Source organism: Xenopus laevis, chromosome 9_10L, assembly GCF_017654675.1.
Source record: "Xenopus laevis strain J_2021 chromosome 9_10L, Xenopus_laevis_v10.1, whole genome shotgun sequence".
NCBI classification, from domain to species: domain Eukaryota; kingdom Metazoa; phylum Chordata; class Amphibia; order Anura; family Pipidae; genus Xenopus; species Xenopus laevis.
This window is the reverse complement of record NC_054387.1, coordinates 52,363,909-52,384,007: the sequence shown is the minus strand read 5'-3', so window position 1 is coordinate 52,384,007 and position 20,099 is coordinate 52,363,909. Positions and strand designations below refer to the sequence as shown.

At 42.1% G+C, this 20,099-nt stretch overlaps 1 protein-coding gene across 4 annotated transcripts in view; it reads left to right on the top strand.

Annotated features, from left to right (window-relative positions):
* Positions 1 to 20,099, top strand: part of LOC108701181 (netrin-1) — a 64,466-nt gene that overhangs the window by 7,279 nt on the left and 37,088 nt on the right. Inside the window, exons 1-2 of one of the 4 annotated variants that reach the window (XM_041577506.1) lie at positions 4,855 to 5,556; positions 7,155 to 8,222. In XM_041577506.1, the coding sequence (XP_041433440.1) occupies positions 7,211 to 8,222 (1,012 nt within the window). In that variant the 5' untranslated portion in view covers positions 4,855 to 5,556; positions 7,155 to 7,210. Of the gene's footprint in view, positions 1 to 4,854; positions 5,557 to 6,479; positions 7,021 to 7,154; positions 8,223 to 20,099 lie in introns of those variants that run through there. The other 3 variants (XM_018235470.2, XM_018235471.2, XM_041577507.1) reach the window with 3 other exon arrangements.

Sequence of the window (20,099 nt, the reverse complement as noted above, 5' to 3'; positions counted from 1 at the left end):
TCTGAAGATGGCATACATGCTAGGATCTGCTCGATTGGCAGGGTCCCACAATAACTACTTCCTAGCCTTTGTCTGATCTTTAGGCACACAGAAACCCTTTGACACCCTTTTGGCATCAAAATCAGCTTTACACAGATTTTTCGCCCGTTTCTCGAATTTCACGGAAATTCGTCAATTTCGTGGCAAAGCAAAATGGGACAAATTGGGCAATCACTAGTGGGTACTCATGAAGAAACTCAAGACCAGATCAGATCCTGTTCTAGATCTAATAAAATTGAAGTGTTGGCTGTATTGTCTGTGGTAACCTGTGCCCTAGAGGATTTATATTAAATGATCTTTCCCACGGTGGGTTGCAAAAACCCAAGCATTCTTCTCGGAGACCTAGTAGAGATAAGACTCTTCTATCGGGACAGTTGGAATGAACTGAATTAAAGCAAAACCTTGTTACTAGGCACCATCCTAGGGTAACAGTGGCCAAGTGGGGGAAAGGATGTGCATGTAGATCAAGGTGTCAGTTGGGTTACTAATTTGGGATAAAGAAGTTCAGAAATACATTCACTTATAAGAATGAGAAGCTGAAATGTTTATCACTCCCGAGGACTAGTGGCTAGTGGGAATTAGCAGCCATGCCGGGGATTACTCTGGCTTCTAGCCAGAAACACTCTCTTTGGTGCTTTGTTATCTACGCCTCCCTGAGAGGGGTTAATTTGGATACAAAACTGCCCCCCCACCCCATTAGGATTGGGCTTCCAGCTCATTAAAGGGTTTTACAGACAGTTTCACAGCAGCAATTTAACAAATTCATCCAGCAGTGAGCTGAGTCCTGAATGGGGAATCCTGCCATGCGGGGTGGGGGGGGTGGGGTGGAGAGGGGTTTAGTGCAGGGGGTGGGATGTGTGAAGGAGACCCATGGTGCATGCACAGGGCCAGTGGCACCCCGCTGTCATACCAAAGCTGGGAGAAGATTAATCAGACACTAATTCGATTTGCAACAGGCAGCAGTTTTACTATGAAAGCTCAGTGTTTAGGAATTCGCTGGGGGGTCAGTAGGACAGACAGGAGAAGGCTGAATCAGCAGATACCCCAATTTCCCAGTCATTAGGGCTTGGAATAATGGAACCAGACTGATTAAAAGGCAGGGAAATCGGTGCTGCCCTATGGATTATCATCTCCAAAGGGTATCTTGATGGGGATGTTTGCTATTAATTGCTTATCACCTCCTAAGGGATTTCCAATGAGTATAGGGCCTGCGCGGGTACTAAGGGGTTATCAGCTCTGCTCATCTTAGTGAATATGGAGAGAAGGGTGAGAAAACAAACAGAGAAGGTGTTTGGGTGCTGAGTGCTCCATATCTGTTTCCCTTTATTGTGTTCCTTAGAGCTGTTTGCTCAGCCCGTCTAGGTGTTCAGCTATTTCACAGCCTCTCAGATCTGCTGATAAGACAAGGGCCTCCCTGCTAAGGTGTTTGACAGGTCCCAAATCAATCTTCCTGGGATAGGAGAAAGCACCCAGCACCGGCCTGTGTGTGTGATCAGCAAAAGAAATCCCTTAAATCCCAGGCTTCACCTTCTGCTCAGAGCTCACTTATCTGCCTTAACCCCTTCCTGCAAAAAGGAAATATTTGGTTGAGCACTTCCTTCTGCTCTCACTAACAATAACCTTATTCTGCCGGCTTCTGCCTCCTGCAGCCTCTATTTATAGGGCCACTCCTGCCCCGCCCTGTCCACCTTCTTGACTTTAGAGGGCAGGGTTTGGCTTGGGAGGGCTCGGGTTAGGGTTGGATGTGGGTCATTGATTTGTCAACCCACACATCACTAGAGAGAAGTGTCATATTGTTTTCACAGTACCGTATGAGGGTACAGTTTATTGTGTGCCCAGAACATTCCTTCTCTGTATATTTGTATTTATACATTTGAATAGGAGGCGCCATTTTGTTTCTCTTAAACAGAGCAGTATAAGGGTACAGCTTATTGTGTGCCCAGAACATTCATTCTCATATCTCTGTATATTTGTATTTATACAAATAGTTGAATGTGCCATTTTGTTTCCCTTAGACAACACATTTTTTGGGCTATTCTGGGTGAAAAACGCAGCCCTTTGTACCATGAGATTGGGATGAGCCCCTGGATGGGTTACATCACCAGCGCAGCAGGACTCACTTCCTCTGATATCAATAGAACCCTTCCACAACCTATAATTCCTGTGCAATTGAGAGATCCATTATTAAATGTGTGCGCCCCCACTGAGAGACCTACTTGTTCCTCGTCGGCCCCGTTTCCCCTTCCTAGTATTAGGTTATCATTTTATGATTTGCATAATCTGTTCCCACCCATTGCTTTCATTAGCCCTGATATATTGTGCCCTTCTTCCTGCTCTGTTTAACCACTTACCCTCCAGATGGGCTTTCATCTTCCTATGGGATTCCAACGTGCCGGTAGACTTAGGCTTATTTATTATGGACCTTCAGCTGTGGAGGAAATGCACCTCCTCGCACCCAAGGACAGCTGTTCTGAATTGTCCTTCGGCAACAGCTGGAACCGCTAAGGTGGAGACCCCTCTTTTATCCGCATAGTTGTGACATGCATGGCAACACCAAATGTGCACTCCACACCACACCATCTACTCACCCCATCTTAACAACAATCGTAGATAGTTGATTTGACTTATTTCTACAGGTATACCATGACCTGGATAAATGAGAATCTTCACAAAGAAATCGTAGATATAATTTAGAAGAGTACACTTTACATTTAAATGAAAAAAGAAACAAGCTGGAGGAAATAATTTTGTCTGTGAAACATACAATAACTCCCTGACCTGCTCCTTAAATACAAGCAACATTTTAAACCTGTTTTATGGAGCTATATAATCCATTAACGTTTCTGTTTTTGAATATGACGACACCCAGAGTTTTATAGAAGAGCAAAGTTAATAAATAGTGTTTCCCTTGTGATGGTAGTGAGCTCAACTGCAAGGAGAAAGCCTGGTGTATCAGCAATCGTAGTGGTGATAACACACTTCAGGAAATCCATAGATAGTGTGTCACAACATTACAATCACACCGAAGAGCTTTTGTAATTTACATAATACATTTACATAAACATTCCTAAAGAATTTTTTAAATGGCTTGGCCATAAATCTAAAGAAATATACTAATATTAATTTTAAATTAATTAATATAAAAATATAATATAAAGGGACAAGGAGGCGTACTACCCTTTACTATATAGAGTAGGACAGCTGACCAGAGTGCTGGTAAAATATTTATAAAAATCTAATATTAAAAAAAACAAAACAGAAAAAAAACCAGAATATATTGATGATATTAAAAAATGGTAGGATGCAGTGAATAATTTTAATACAGGGAGATAAATATATATTGATACCTGTGGAAATAAAAGGAACTGGCACAGGTTTGTGTTTTCTTCCCAGAAACATTTCTGAATGACTGTCAAATATTTATAAGATACAGACGATTCATTAGAACAAGCAATAATATACTTCAAATATTTATATATATATATATATATATATATATATATATATATATATATATATATATATATATATATATATAGTGTCTTAGGAGCAGGCTGGCTGTATTGACACAACACCGAAATGTTCTTAAATATGTAAATAGCAGATATTTAGTTAAAATTATATATATATAATTTATATGTACTATAATAAGTTCAAATATTGTATTCATAAATTGAGCTTTATTCATGTATATGGACTTTTTTTTTACATAACAGAAATATAGAACAAATATATATAGAAAGATATTTTTATTGTATACATGACCTAATAACAACACTATATACATACACAATTGTTAGCAGTACATAGATACATTTTTTTTTTACAGTTTGGAAGCATTCGCAATTATAACAGTAAAACCATTTCCTGCTGATTTGTAAAATTTAAATGCAAATATTTACATGTATACATGTGGAGAGAAGGTAGAAAAAATTATTAGAATGTTTAATACATTGCAGGATAATTAAGAACGAAAGGGAAGCAGAGAGAAAATATTCAAAACATTTTTTTATTTATGCAAAAATAATTGAGAATGAAATGTAAATGTAAATAGAGAGATTTGTACAAAGAGATGGAAAATATTACACAGTATAAAGGATATTTTTAGCTGTTGAGCAGAACATGACACAAAATATACAAGAATTCTCGAATGATCTAATTAAACCAAATCCCATAATTTCACAATTTTGGGAAAAGAAGTTGCATTGTTTTTTTTAAATAATATGTTCCATATCTTACTTTTCTTTTTCTGTATTTCGTTTTCATGGTGTCAGGGAGCAATGCTATCAGATATACAAATAAGTACAAAGGACACACACACACTATAATTTCTGTTTTTGGAAAATGTATGAAAGACAGAGAGAGACATAATATATAATTTTATGTACTTTATAGCTGATGGAAGAAAGTGAGTGTAATAACAAACATGTTTGCAATTAGTTTCCTAAGTGCAAATAATTTTACACCTGATTTCCATGGTTCACATACTGTTCAGAAAGTGTCCCTTTTGCGTTGGTGCTACAGTTCTCTGTTGCCTCTCTGATACGTTACTAGTCAAATAACTTTTCGGAGACTGAATGTTGGGCTGGGCCTGCTCTTGTGCCAGATGTACAGGCAGGGAGCGGAGCTCGGAGATCTGTAAACATGTCAGCAGCGGCCAGAATTATGTCAGGAATTTACATCTCCCTTTTCCCCAGGTAGAGAATATGTGTAAGGAGAAATAGCTCAAAGCGCCGGGACAGGGAGCACTTTCTGAACCCTGCTCATGTCTCTCTCATTAAGTACTCTCTCGACTGAGATACGTCCAGGGCTCACACACCCAACAGCTTCTCTTGGCAGACTCTCCCAAAAGTCTCACACCAAGTAGCCTCTCCCAGGACTCTCACACTGAGTAGCCTCATATAAGACTGTCATGCTAAGCAGCTTCTCCCAGGACTTTCACACTAACCAGCCTCTCCCAGGATTGACACACTAACCACCCTCTTCCAGGACTCTCCCACTGAGCTGTCTCACCCAGGACTCTCACATTGAGCAACCTCTCCTTGGAGTCTCACACTGAATTGCTTCTTCCTGAACTCTTATATTGAATTGCCTCTTCCTGGACTCTCACACTGAGCAGCATCTCCTTGGATTTTTTCCTCTTATCAGCCTTTGCCTGGACTTTTTTTCTGAGCATCCTGTCACAGGACCCACATACTTTGTAGCCCCTACTAGGATTAACTCATGATGACCTCACCCCATGATCAATACATGCTGCAGCCTCTGCTGGTTATGTCTCTTGATGGAACCTCTACCAATCCCAACAAGTGTTTTCTGAGCCCAATCCATGCAGGTCTTTTCCATATCCAACCCATGCATAAGCCTTTTCTTTGGCTCATCCCAAACGCAAGCCTAGACCTGGAACTCAAAACTCTACCATAGATCCAACTCACTCCCAAGCTTCTCAGGATACAACTCAGGATACTTTTTGCAGGAGAATTATCCATTTGGGTAGAGACATTTCCACTTGTGGCTCAGGTAGAACTATTTGCTGTCTCACCCAGTCATAGAATTTAAAGTTAAAGCTTTGGCTTCTCATGTTTAGGTAAATTTAAATATTTGCTTTGGGCATAAGGCATTGAAACTGGAATTGAACCTGTATTTCCACAGTCATAATTCAGTGATTTACCTTTCCCAAAGTCACCTCTGACAGCAGATTTGGACTGAGTTTAAAAATAGGTCCTGGCATTTTAATATACAGAGACCCAAACAGCCCCCCCCCCCCAGGACCATAGTGGCTGTATATGGGATCTTACAGCAGCCCCTCTGGCATTTGCCAGAATCCACAGATTTCTTGGCCTGCCTGGCAGGTGCACCCAGAGTTCTCCTAATGCTACAGTCTCCCATTCCTACAGCCTCTTAGTATAGACATCCACCCATACAGCTTCTCTCAGTACAGACACTGCCTCCCATCCCTATAGCCACTCTGTATAAATACTGCCCCCAACAGGAGAGCAGTTGCCATTTCACATGACTTTCTTTCCTATTCAGGCACATTCTTGCCATCTCTTTTGCCCAATAAACCCACTTTCCCCTTTAACTCCCTCCTTTCCCACACTCTAACCCCTCTTGTCTTTGTACTTCTGCTGACTCTTCAATGGATTCCTTTTCTTCTGCAGCCTCCCCCATGCTCTTATTTACTCCCTCCCCACATCTCAGCCCTTATTCCCATTACAGCACACAATCTTCTTTCTTTTTATTCCTTTTAAACAAAACTACAAGGGTCGATCTTTGCTTTTATGTTACCCCCATAATAATTCCTTCTCCAATTTTATTTCTTAGTAAGTCACAAATACCCCCTTGCTGGGATCTTCCCCCCCTGCACTCACCTTTTTGCCACTTTCCCTTATGCCTCATTCCTGTGGCTGCCTTTCTCTAAACTCTAGCCTCCCCCTTCCCACCTCTCCTCCCCTCCTGTTCTGCATGTGAATCAGCTGCCTGCCTGCCCACTGATGTTTTACCAGTGGGTGTCGTTGCAATTCCCCCTAATGCAGTGTCACTGCTGGGGATGACCTCAAGGCAGGCAGAATCTGGGAGCGTCATTCACTTTCAGCAAGACAGACAGACAGCAGCTTTTCATGTGCAGGGAAGGATGTAAAGGATCAAGCCTGCAGCTTAGCCTCCCATCCGCACATCATATGCACTCTCTGCACTAATCACCCACTAAATTCTTTATTTCCCATTATTTTGCCCTTCAAGGTAGTGCATTTCTCTGTAATTCCTTTAACTGCGGAGTGATTGCTGTATGTGAGACCTTTCCTTCTTTCAAACGGACGCAATTGGCAAGACGCAACAACTATTTTAAAAAAAAATCACACAACTTTTGAGCTTTTCTTAGTTAAAGTTGCCATTCATTTTTTTTACTGTTCTTTCTTAGTAACGTTGCTAAGTTGCCCTTGACTGTGGAATAACTTTATTTTGCTCTTTTTGGAACTTCTGCATGTAAGCTGATGATGTCATCTTTATTTAATTTTGGTTGCTAGTGTAATTTTTTTTAGCTATTTTAACATCTGTTTTAGTGACTCCTAGGTAACGAAAGTCTTTTTTTCCCTTTTTGTGTGCATTTCATATTCCAGGGTCTGCCGGCTGAGAGCTTTGTGACCAAGGCTGGGTTAAGGTGATCTCCAGAAAGATGCTGAGGTGTCAGTTGGTCTTCATCCTGGTATCCCTGTCCTGCACTGCTCAGGAAGGGAGAGGGGGCTATGGAGTGAATATGTTTTCGATCCAAACATCTCAGCCGGATCCCTGCTATGATGAGAACGGCAACCCAAGAAGGTGTATCCCTGACTTTGTGAACTCAGCCTTTGGCAAAGAGGTAAAGGTGTCCAGTACATGTGGGAAGCCCCCGTCGAGATACTGCGTGGTGACTGAGAAAGGTGAAGACCGATTCCGGAATTGTCACATTTGCAATATGTCAGACGCCAAAAGGGCTCATCCACCTTCCTTCTTAACTGACCTCAACAATCCGCACAACTTGACTTGCTGGCAGTCAGAGAACTATATCCAGTACCCCCAAAACGTCACACTGACCCTTTCTCTAGGGAAGAAGTTTGAGGTCACTTATGTGAGTCTCCAATTTTGTTCTCCGAGACCTGAATCCATGGCTATCTTTAAATCTATGGACTATGGCAAGTCATGGGTTCCATTTCAGTTCTACTCAACCCAGTGCAGAAAAATGTACAACAAACCCAATAAAGCCATCATCACCAAGCAGAATGAACAGGAGGCTATTTGCACAGACTCCCACACAGACATGCACCCTCTCTCTGGGGGCTTGATAGCCTTCAGCACCTTGGATGGTAGACCGTCTGCTCATGACTTTGACAATTCCCCTGTCCTCCAAGACTGGGTGACAGCCACAGACATCAAGGTAGCATTCAGCCGACTTCACACTTTTGGGGACGAGAATGAAGATGACTCGGAACTGGCCAGAGACTCGTATTTTTATGCTGTTTCAGACCTCCAGGTGGGGGGTCGGTGCAAGTGTAATGGCCATGCTTCTAGGTGTGTCAAGGACAGAGATGACAACTTGGTGTGCGACTGCAAACACAACACAGCGGGGCCCGAATGTGACCGATGTAAACCGTTTCACTATGACCGACCTTGGCAGCGAGCAACAGCAAGAGAAGCCAACGAGTGTGTGGGTGAGTATATGGCTTTATGCTTTGCACCGTACTTTAGCACATGTCTTGGGAACTCAATACATGGGGGCAACTGTAAAGGATAGATACATTTATGTAAATCATTCACTATTTTTATATTTGTTTTTGCATCAGTTTTGCCCTAAGAAATACGCTCGAACTTTGAATCATTAGCTTTTATTTGCACCTTACTTTTAATCACACCACAGGGAACAAAACATAAAATGAGATATTCGACCTAAGGGTAGTGCAATTTGGGATGAGTGCTTATTTGTGCCCTGGGTACCCCTGGAACTATAGCAGGGTGACTGTTACCCCAATGTTTCTATATATCTGTAACCTTGTTATGAAAAATGGACCCAGTCTGAAGGCCAGTTAGGGTGAGATTTGGGGTGAGTGCTTATTTGTGCCCTGGGTACCCCTGGAACTATAGCAGGGTGACTGTTACCCCAATATTTCTATGTATCTGTAGCCTTGTTAATTGGAATACCTTAAAACACAATGGGTATTGTTAATGCAGACAAGTTCAGTTGGTTTCTGAATATTTTGTAAGTTGCCCATGACCGGGTGCTCTTAGAACCTTGTCTGATTTGAACTTCCCTTTGAATGCTCCTGCTTCGGGAAGGCATAAAAAAGAAGCAAGCTCCTGTCAGACGAGAGTTGCTCTGCGTGCTCCATTGGAGCAGCCGGCGGTCACAGGAGCTGGTAATTGCCGCTGTCTGTAATTGGTGACAAGGACAGAGCGCGTGGAAAAAGTGACACTGCGAAAGAGCGTGTATATTTTGGCAGGCGGCTAAAATAACTTAGAGTGGGTGACAGTATGATTAAGGGCTTGCATTGTGCCTGGGACAATGTTTGCTTGCCGTTCTATGGCTAGCGGGGGGGGGGGGAGCTGTTTCTGCATGGGGGATTTAACCTTTGTAGCCATTAGGGTTTTATTGATTTGGGCCACCCTGGGAGTTTGGTTGCCCACCCCAGCTGCTAGGGAGAGGCAAAAGGTACTGCTAAAGAATTTCTAGAGATGCGACAGCCGTTAGTCCCCCCCCCATCTGTTATAACAAGTAGCCCCTGGATATTAACTTTAAGGGCAGAGACATACGCTCAGATTTGGGGAGATTATTCGCCCAGCGACAAATCTCCTCTTCTTCGGGGCGACTAATTTCCCAGAACTGCCTCCTTCCGTCTAGAATGAAAATCGCTGGCGGGATAGCAATCGTTCAGCTTCATTTTCCGAAGTCGCCTAAATTTGCCTCACGAGGAAACTTTGGACTTCGGAAAACTAAGCGTTCCGAGTGCCATCCTGCCGGCGATTTAGATTCTAGCCGACGGGAGGCAATAAGGTGTGATTAGTCTCCCTGAATCTGTGCGTGTGTCTCTGCCCTAGGAAGAACAATTGTGATTGATAGCTTTGCCTTCCCAAGAGGCTCTGCAGGAGCTGAGGTTTTTCAGTAGTGTAAGCAAGCAGTCAGACTGACGTATGTCCTGGTTATATCATTGTGCCTTGTTGCTCCTCAGAAACCCCCAGGGCAAAATTTTGTTATAAGTCTGGGATCAGAGCAGCGTGTCTCTGACTAATATTTTATATTCACTATGAGGCTAGAATGCTGCAGCAATAAATTGTCAGGGGTTACGATTCCTAATCGTGCCCCCCCACAGCTGAACTGAACTTTATTCTCCCCTCTAAATGCAAAATTATCTCCTCCCATCAGTACGGTCTGCCACTTGCCTTAAGCAGTTCGTCAGTCCGGTTCAGTCTGCACAGGGATGTAATCTATGGCCTCTATCTCTGCCTTGTGCACAGCTACAGAAATCTGTTTTATTTGAATAAAATAACCCTTCCCTCATTGCTGATTTGGGGTTACTGGGTCCAGACAGCGAGATGATACAGTTCCAGTTCTTTCCCTCGTTACTTGGTTACAGCCGATTACAATTTTGACAGATTCAGATGTTATCAACATTAAAATCTATTTACAATGTTCTAGGCAGCATGTCCTGACACGGATATTGTGTAAGTTACATGCGAGTCAATGGAATTCTCCCTGTTGCCCAATGTAAACAACCCATCAAATTACGGGTTTACAAGACATGGGGTGCATTTCATTGCCCAAAAGCGTCAGTTCTTCTGCAGCCAGGCGTTTCTTATGTGAAGCGCAATGTCAGGTGCTTATCCCCCCATAGTCACAGTCATATTGAGTTAGCGTTAAAAAAGTAGGAATCTTATTGATTTCTAGCCAAAGAGTATAATTGTTTCATGTTATTTCAGAGGTGCATCATTTACTCATTTAGGACTAAAAGATTTGTAGGGTAGACGTAAATCTATAGAGCTCAGCAGCTTGTGTGGTTAAAGGATACATCAATAGTGGGTTGATTAAGAGCAAAATACTATATGCCAATTTAATTGTAAATACTATACATGGGGGAATAATATATACATATATATATATTAATTTAAGGTGAAATAATATATGTAAAAGGAAATTATATATTGATATATGGATAAATACTGTATGTGAAGAGGCAGTATATATTGATTTAGGACTCAATACAGCTATGGGATCTGTTCTTTAAACACGTTTTATCCAAATCATCCATATTTTTAAAAATATCCTTTTTCTCTGTAATAATAAAACCTTTTACTTAATCCAGACTAAGATTATAATTAATTCTAATTGGAAGCAAAACCATCATTTTGGGTTTGTTTAATGTTTCAATGATTTCTAGTAGACTTATGAAGATACAAATTAAAAAATGATTGATTATCCGGAAAACCCCAGGTCCCGAGCATTCTGGATAACAGGTCCTGTACCTTGTACCTGCAGAGAAAGGGCAGTTACCAATGATAACAGAACTGTTTAATTGACGGTACTCTCCAATACATTTTAGTATCTGTCTGACATCCCTTCTGTAATTACATTTAACAAATATAACAAATAACCCCACACTATGATGTTTAGGAAACCAACCCCATATCATGGGCATATTACTTTTAAATAGCTCTCATATCTCCCAACATTTTGTAAATAGAAAGAAGGATAAAAAGATTTCCCGAAATGGCAGCAGAAATGTTTTGACCATTTTGTGGCCACACCCCCTAATTACCATGTTCATTTTATAAAATTTGGCAGGTTATGAAAGTTTGAACACATTTCTGTAGTTTTTATGTTTTATTACAGTTTTGCTAATGAAGGTGAATTGTCCTTTAAGCTCCAAGTCACAGTTTCCCCAAGAGACCTGCTTATCTTAAATTGTTACAATTGTTTCTTTGCTTATCTTAAATTGTTACAAATGTATCTTAGTGCACCTGGCACATATTCTGGGCTCTCTGCCAAAAGCCAATTACATTTTAGAAACTTTGTATCTTTTCCTGACTGTTCAGTGCAGGAGATCAAAGAGACAGTCGGGACATTTCAGTAACAATCCGGGACTGCAGGTTGAGCTGTCAAAATTGGGACTGTCCTGCAAAAAACGGACAGACTGTATTAAGGACTTTCCTTTTGGCTCAAAAATATCTCTTGCGTCCAGTTCATTATTTAAGGAGTGTATTACTTTAGCATAAAGGTAAAACCATAAAGCTGTGAAAATTTATTTTTATTCCCTTTCTTCTATTTTTTGCTTTCAAAACCATATGGCAGCCCTACCCTGCATTGAAATGACCCCAAATAGACTAGGTATACACAGCCCACAAATGCTTTCTGAATTCCGGGACACTAAGCGTACGCAGAGCCGGTTCAAGCACGTGGAGTGGGTACGGCCCTAAACACCATCGCTATTTAAACTCATCGCTCCATGTTATATAACCCCTTCCCTGCTGGAATGTTGCTTTCACTGTTGCATATCTAGTTTGTTTAGCCCATATAGATTGCATGCTCTTGTGGTTACAATACTTTTTCCTTGTCATTTAATCCTAGCATATGGCATTGTGGAGCCCTGCATAAATTCATAATTGGCTTGAAAACCTAAGGGTTAAATGTGAAAACCTTTAATATAATATCGACGCTTCATTTTGTTATTACCTGTGTTTCATGTTTTATAAAAGTTTGTAACTATTATGGGCGATTGTTACAAGGGGTTCTATCTTCTCTCTCAGTAGAGAACTCACTTTGCAGCATTTACTGGCATTCTGACCTTACTGGGTGTTTATTGGACAATGATGTGCAACAAGAAAACCATTTATTGGCATTTAGTTCTTAGAAAGGAGTAAATTAGGGTATGATCCATACACTGTGTGTTTGTACAAATACCCTTTAACATTTCTAGTTTGGGTTGTAGTGTTTAATCTGCTAGGGGGTATTACCATGTTGCCACAACACTCTTAGTAGGACTATGGCTGTGGGATAGTAGGGAGAGATGGTTCCTATAGTAGCAGTGGCATAATAGTCTCTGGGAAGGGACTGTGGCTGTGGGATAGCAGGTATAGTAGGGAGAGATGGTGCCTATAGTAGCAATGGGATAACAGTCTCTAGGAAGTAAAGTAGGGAGAGATTAAACCTATAGTAGAAGTGGAATAATAGTCTCTGCTGGGAAGGGACTGTGGCTGCAGGATAGCAGGTATAGTAGAGAGAGATGGTGCCTATAGTAACAGTGGGATAATAGTCTCTGAGAAGTGACTGTGGGATAGCAGGTATAGTAGGGAGAGATGGTGCCTATAGTAACAGTGGGATAATAGTCTCTGGGAAGGGACTGTGGGATAGCAGGTATAGTAGGGAGAGATGGTGCCTATAGTAGCAGTGGGGATAATAGTCTCTGGGAAGGGACTGCAGCTGTGGGATAGCGGCTGTGGGATAGCAGGTATAGTGGGACATTCACTAAGATTCGTAGTTGTGCCAGGCATAACTTCGCTGCAATTCGCCAGGTGTAATTTCGCCAGCGCTCCGCAAATTCACTAAAATCCGAAGTTGCGCTCAGGGGTAGCGTAAGGTTGCGAAGTTGCGCTAGCGTTGATTCACTAAACGAAGCGAAGTTACACTAGCGATGGTTAATTTGCATACGGTGCCAAATTCAAATTTCAATATGTAGCAGCACTACACAAGCCTGGGAAACCTTCAAAACATCAAATAAAATTTTTATTTTGCCCTACACATGTGCCCACTGTATAGTTAAGGTGCCATGAGTTAGGAAATGTAGGGGGGGAGGAGGGGAGCCCCAAAAAAATTTTCAATCTTTTTCAGCCTATCACCCATAATATAGAAAAAACGCCAGCGTTTTTTGGGACTTTTTTTGAAAAAATCCCTATCTACTCTATTGCGCTTCGCCTGGTCTGAGGTAGCGAAGGAAGCCTAGCGTAAAAGGTAGCATTCAGAACAATGCGAAGAATTTGCGAAGTTACGCCAGCCTCCTTAGTGAATTTGCAAAGTAACGAAAATGCCCAACGCTAGCGAATTGGCGCTTTGGCACATAGTGAATTTGCCCCATAGTAGGGAGCCTATAGTAACAGTGGGATAATAGTCTCTGGGAAGAGACTGTGACTGTGGGATAGCAGGTATAGTAGGGAGAGATGGTACCTATAGTAACAGTGGGATAATAGTCTCTGGGAAGGGTCTATAGTAGAGAGAGATGGTGCCTATAGTAACAGTGGGATAATAGTCTCTGGGAAGAGACTGTGGGATAGCAGGTATAGTAGGGAGAGATGGTGTCTATAGTAACAGTGGGGATAATAGTCTCTGGGAGGGGACTGTGGCTGTGGGATAGCAGGTATAGTAGGGAGAGATGGTGTATATAGTAGCAGTGGGATAATAGTCTCTGGGAAGGGACTGTGGCTGTGGGATAGCAGGTATAGTAGGGAGAGATGGTGTATATAGTAACAGTAGGGATAATAGTCTCTGGGAAGGGAGTGTGGCTGTGGGATAGCAGGTATAGTAGGGAGAGATGGTGTATATAGTAGCAGTGGGATAATAGTCTCTGGGAAGGGACTGTGGCTGTGGGATAGCAGGTATAGTAGGGAGAGATGGTGTATATAGTAACAGTAGGGATAATAGTCTCTGGGAAGGGAGTGTGGCTGTGGGATAGCAGGTATAGTAGGGAAAGATGAAGAATTCTCACTATTCCCTTCACACTAGTATTCTTCTGTCTCGAATTCTCTTTATACACTATGAACTGTGAGTTTTTTGATGCTGGTTAAAGTATCTATCAGGATCTCTGCCCCAGGGGGTGGGCGAAAGGTGGGGAGATTAGGCAGTTTATTGTCTGGTCTGGGATATGAGATCCAATATTGTTGCACATTGTATGAAAAAACAAGACAGTTGAAGGCTTCATGTAGGCTTCATTGGGATGAAGTGGAGTAGAACAGATTTATAAAAGCATCAGTGAATTGTCAAATATGCTGTAACCAAAAAAACCACAAGCCTGTGATGGGAGGACGGCACTGACTAAGGGATTCCCTGAAGATCAGAAAAAATGTAGTCTATTCTTTATTTAGAGACGTTAGCCATAGGATCTGAAATAAGCAAGAGTGAGATTTAGCTGTGGGGCTCAGTAACCTCCAGTTACTGTATCTAAATTCACTGTTTTAGAGTAGACTGTAAGGGGAGGGGCACAATTTTTTTTGCACTCACCCCAAATCTTCCCCAATTGGCATTTAGGCTGGGCCCTTTTAGCTCATAACAAGGTTACAGATATATAGAAACATTGGGGTAACAGTCACCCTGCTATAGTTCCAGGGGTACCCAGGGCACAAATAAGCACTCATCCCAAATCTCATCCTAACTGACCTTCAGACTGGGTCCCCTTAGCTCATAACAAGGTTACAGATATAGAGAAACATTGGGGTAACAGTCACCCTGCTATAGTTCCAGGGGTACCCAGGGCACAAATAAACACTCACCCCAAATCTCAACCTAACTGGCCTTCAGGGTGGGTCCCCTTAGCTCATAAAAAGGTTACAGATATATAGAAACATTGGGGCAACAGTCACTTTGCTATAGTTCCAGGGGTACCCAGGGCATAAATACATTGGGGTTATGTTCCTTTGACTTGGTCTTTATGAATTGAAGGTTCCTCAGCTCATTACATGTCTCTCTGTGCAAGTGTTGTGACACAGCTGTGGTGCTGCAAAAGTTAATTCCCCCCATCCCCAAGCAATTGAAGAGTTTTAAAGATTGTGACACTTTGTTGTTTGTTTTTTCGCTGCTGGAAGAGAAATAAAAACAGAATTAGGGGACATGAAGTTCATTGTAAACTTAAAAAAAAAAACCCTTAATAGGAAGCAATACAAATATGAGGAGCAAGGAGGCTGCCAAATATCCGGAACATTGCCAAGAGCGGAATGTCCAAATATCCAACCCGCAGAGCAGCTTTCCAGGAAGAAATTGTCAGGAAAACACAGAGGAGGTTAATGGCACAATCTAAAGAGCAAACACAATGTATGGAGCTTCAGAAATAACATCACGGGCATTAGTGGATCTTAAAACAATCTTGGGGGGCGGGGGCATATAGGGAGTAGATACATGGAACAGGCAGCCTTCAGGGTTGGTAGAGGGGCAAACCATGATCAAAAGTGAAATGAAAGGAAGCAGGGACAAGATACAGCTGTGGGAATGGAAATGGTTTTCCAGCATTATGTGGGTGTGAATGAATAGCAGTTATTGACACCTCTAAAGTGGTGGAAGAACACCATTCCTGAAAATTGCCCCATGGGTTGTGCAATATATGTCCCCAAGATGTGACAGTTTTACATGAGTCTTCACTATGGTCTCCATGTTGTCAGAAGGTGGTGCTAAATATTTTATATGTTTCCTATGCTGGTGATTGGCTCTCAATGAGTGGACATAACACAAATTGTGTCTCCTGAGCCAATAATCACAGTGCAATAAATGAAACCCACCCACTCTGGGGAAAAGAAAAAAACATTGACCAATCAGATCATGCCTTTATATATAAATAAGATGTTGAGTGGGGGGAATATCAGAAAAAAATAGGCCTCTCTAAATAGAATGTCAACCCAAAAATATATTTTTGCGTAATAAAAGAAAACCTAATTCTTAGCAACTTTGCAATATACATTCATTGCAGATTTTCTATGGTTTTTATGTTATTTGTACATGTATTGCTATTTAAAGCAGTGTTTGTCTTTCCCTTGCTATCCAGACTGCTGATACAATATTGGGGTATATTTATCAAAGAGTGAAGTTAATAGTGAAGTTCCGCCACTAGAGTGAAATTCCGCAGCTCTCCATTCATTTCTATGGGATTTTTATAAACGTATTTATCAAAGGGTGAACTTTCACTTTCACCCATTGATAAATACGCCTTTCAAAATCCCATAGAAATGAATGGAGAGCTGCGGAATTTCACTCTAGTGGCGGAACTTCACTCTTTGATAAATTTACCCCAATGTAAGACAAACCAGCCGATTAACAGACCTGCATTTGCTGGGGAACTAAGACTTTTGCAACACTGTGGAAAGTTGCTTAGAATTATGTTTTTCTTTTTTTAGGCAAATTGTAAGTTTGCGTTTGACTTGTCCTTTAAGATTGGCGTCATAAGTACCGCTGAGTAAGAAAAGTTGGCCAAGCAAGCGCTTGTGTTAGGGCAGAATATAGACTTTGGCTGAGGTCCCTTGGGGCATCATGAGTCAGGCTGAAGATTTTACACTTGAAGGCTGTGAAATTCAACGGGGCAGACTGAGTCGGTGAGATGATGAACCGTAATAGGACCAAAGGGCTCCTGCTTATCACTGCAAAATTTTTCGTGCCTGCATTGGAGTGGCATTTGACATGCTAAACCCTGGGGACATTAGTCATCTCTCGCCCCCACTTGCCATTCTGATGCAGGAGTCACTGCGGATCAATAGGTTCAGTTTTCACATAGTCATCTGGCATTTGTACTGAGTGTGACATGGGGAAGATGCTACAGGGTGATGGCACCCACCTGATCCTGCTGAGCTCGCTCATCCACACACAAGCCTTACTCCGTTTCTTAGTTTCTTTTTAAAAAATAGGGCTTTCCTTTGAAAATGAACTTGCAATGTAGTATTGGCACCCTATGTGGCTGTGCCACTTTCTAGGGGTGGGGGGTTCAGTGTATGGCTCGAGTTCTCCCTTTGCCTGGTTCTCTGTCAGCAGATACTTTGGTTTTCTTTTTTCTCCTCCCGCCATCTGAAAGCAAATTGGCCAGAGCCAGAGCGCACCTGAGCGGGGACCCGGGTCTCACTGATTCCGAATCACAAAGGGCTTTTATGTCACCACGTGTTCGCTTGTCAGACTGGCGACTTAAGAGAAACAGCTTCAGCCAGCGGCACAGAAAAAAAACACCTTTTCCTTGTGATTTCTCCGCAGTGCCCTTTCCATCCTCCCCAGATTCAAACTCTAATTTCCATGCCCCATTCCTTCTTCTCATTTCTGCTCCTTGGTGAACTCCTCCAGGCGGCTCCATATTTGTTTCTTTCCATTCCCTTTCCTCATATATCAGGAACATTCTGCTTGTCACTGGGAGGAATGGGATCTGTTGAAACCATAGAGAGGCCAAGCTCAGACCGTGCACAGCTCTAAGGGAAGGTGGAAACTCTTTGTTCATGGGGGGACCTACTGTGCAGGTGGGTAAACAGCAATAGTTATTCCCCGAATGTCTTCCATGTCATCAATGACCCCTATGGTGTGATTAAATATTTATCCTTTAATGCTTTTTTGAAGCTGTACAGCAACTGTCCATTATTTCCCATATGTCCCTGCCCCTACAGAGCCCCCACTCCGATGATAATAATTGGGTTTGCATTTTCATTAGGCAAATTTTGCAAGGTAATCCAATTAAACCCATGCAGATGTGGGGAGAACAGATATCAAAGAGTTACAGTGATGTCCCATTGTTGTATTTGGTTATGATAACTTACTACCACTTGACTTTATTACCAGGTTGTATGTACAATTAATGTAAATAGAATTATCTGGGCAAGGTTAAAATACAGGGAATGTGAGGTGGAATAAATACATTTTGGGTTTTATAACAAATAATTCTTCTTTTTGGTGATTTCCCAATGTAAGAGCAGAATGTAGGAGCACATTTGCAGGTTGGTAAATAAACCCTTTATTGTGGCAGAGAAGATATTGTGCCGTGTGATGTTTGGGTGCTTGGGTTCAGGACAATACAGGGACAGAAAGGAGCAGGACACAGGCTCTGTGTATTCCTGGGTGGGCTCTAAGTTGGGTTTCGTTCCTTTCAGCTGTCTAACTCGCTCTGCACAATCCTCACTGTGACTCAAGGGTTGAAAAAGAGTCAAAATGGGATTTTTCTTGCAGCCCCCCACAGCCCCCGTGCACAGACTGCTTTGCACATGAATGGGAACAAAAATTCTTTCCTCACCTCGAACTGGAAACAATAGGGACAATTGGGAAAACCAAACAGGGATGTGTCTGTGAGAGGGATTTTTGTGTGATTTTTGGGATTCCTGACACCCGGCTCTCACCCTCACTATGTTAGGATTCAAGGGGGGTGGGGAATATTATAGTCCACTTTACATCCCTGTTAAGTAAATCCTGCACCTAAATCTTCCCCAGTTAAATGCAGAAAAGAAATGCAGAAATGAATGTGCACCCCCCCCGGTAGTACTATATACGGACACAAGGAGTTAAAGTGGCCATAGACGTAACAATTACGATCTTTCTTGGAAAAGATCTTTCCAAGAAAGATTGTTTGTTTCAATACACACGTGTAGAGCTGAATCGTCTGATATACAGGTAGATATACGGAAAGAAACAATAGAATTCTACCTGTATCTGACGATTCAGCACTAACAATGGCCGATGTTTGGGTCCCTTCAAAGGCACCCGATCAAAATTTTCCGTCCAGCCCGATCGACGAGCTGACCGATATCCAAGTCTTCTGCCGATATCGGTCGGCTCTTTTTCCACCATACACGCAACGAATATGGGACGAAAATTTGTTTCGTACAATATTATCTGTGCGTCTATGGCCACCTTTACCGAACAACACTGTGTCAGTATATTAATGCCCTGAGCTTTTTATCCTAACATGTTAAAAGTATTAAATAAGAGTTGTGTCATAGCCACCATCACTAACCATCATAAATATCTGATGACATGACTAAGCACCAAAAAGAGCTGATGACATCACTAAGCACTTTCTATAGGTATGTTATACAGGGTATTTATGGGTTTTGTACAGTAGAAAAAAACAAGGTCAGAGCCCTAAGCCACTCTCATTTTGTTAGTCATATGGCATATGCCTATATAATGTATAGTTAGAATCCTTAGCCTGTTTGGATCATTTCCCACCCATGAAATGGAGGTGGTTGTGTTGGTGTCATCCAACTGGTTACCCCAACTAGCAGTAGATTGTGCACTTGACAAATAGTTGAAAATGGAAAACTATCCTGTGTGGTAGTGCCACCTGGGCGGAACCAATTTCTATGACCCGGATCCGGCCTGAACCCGCAACCCGAACCGCAACTCGCATATTTAACCACTTTGGTCCACTAACCGACCTGGCCCCGCAACTGCCTTATCCGCAACCCAACATGCAACCAGCCGGCCACCATCAAACAGGAAGTGGTGTTGCTACAAACTGGAAGTGGCATCATCAAAAGTGGGCAGGACAGAAACAACTTTTGTAAAATTTTAAAAGGAGTAAAATATAGACAATATAACATAAGATAATAAATTTAGATGAGACCCAAACCCGCAGACCTGCATCTATATCCGCACCTGAAAAGCCTTCCCTCATTCTGCATGGTACCCGTAGGTACCCGACCCGCTGCAGGACTTTACCACCTGGTCCCTTAGAGTGATAATATTAGTTGGGGTGTCAGTGGGACAATTAAAGGGTAAGGTAAAGCAAGAGGTTCCGTTTGAATACTTCAACCCACAATTCCTTGGGGCAAGTTAAAATTGCTGATTGAAATTAACCAAGAGTGACCCAATCCCCTTTATG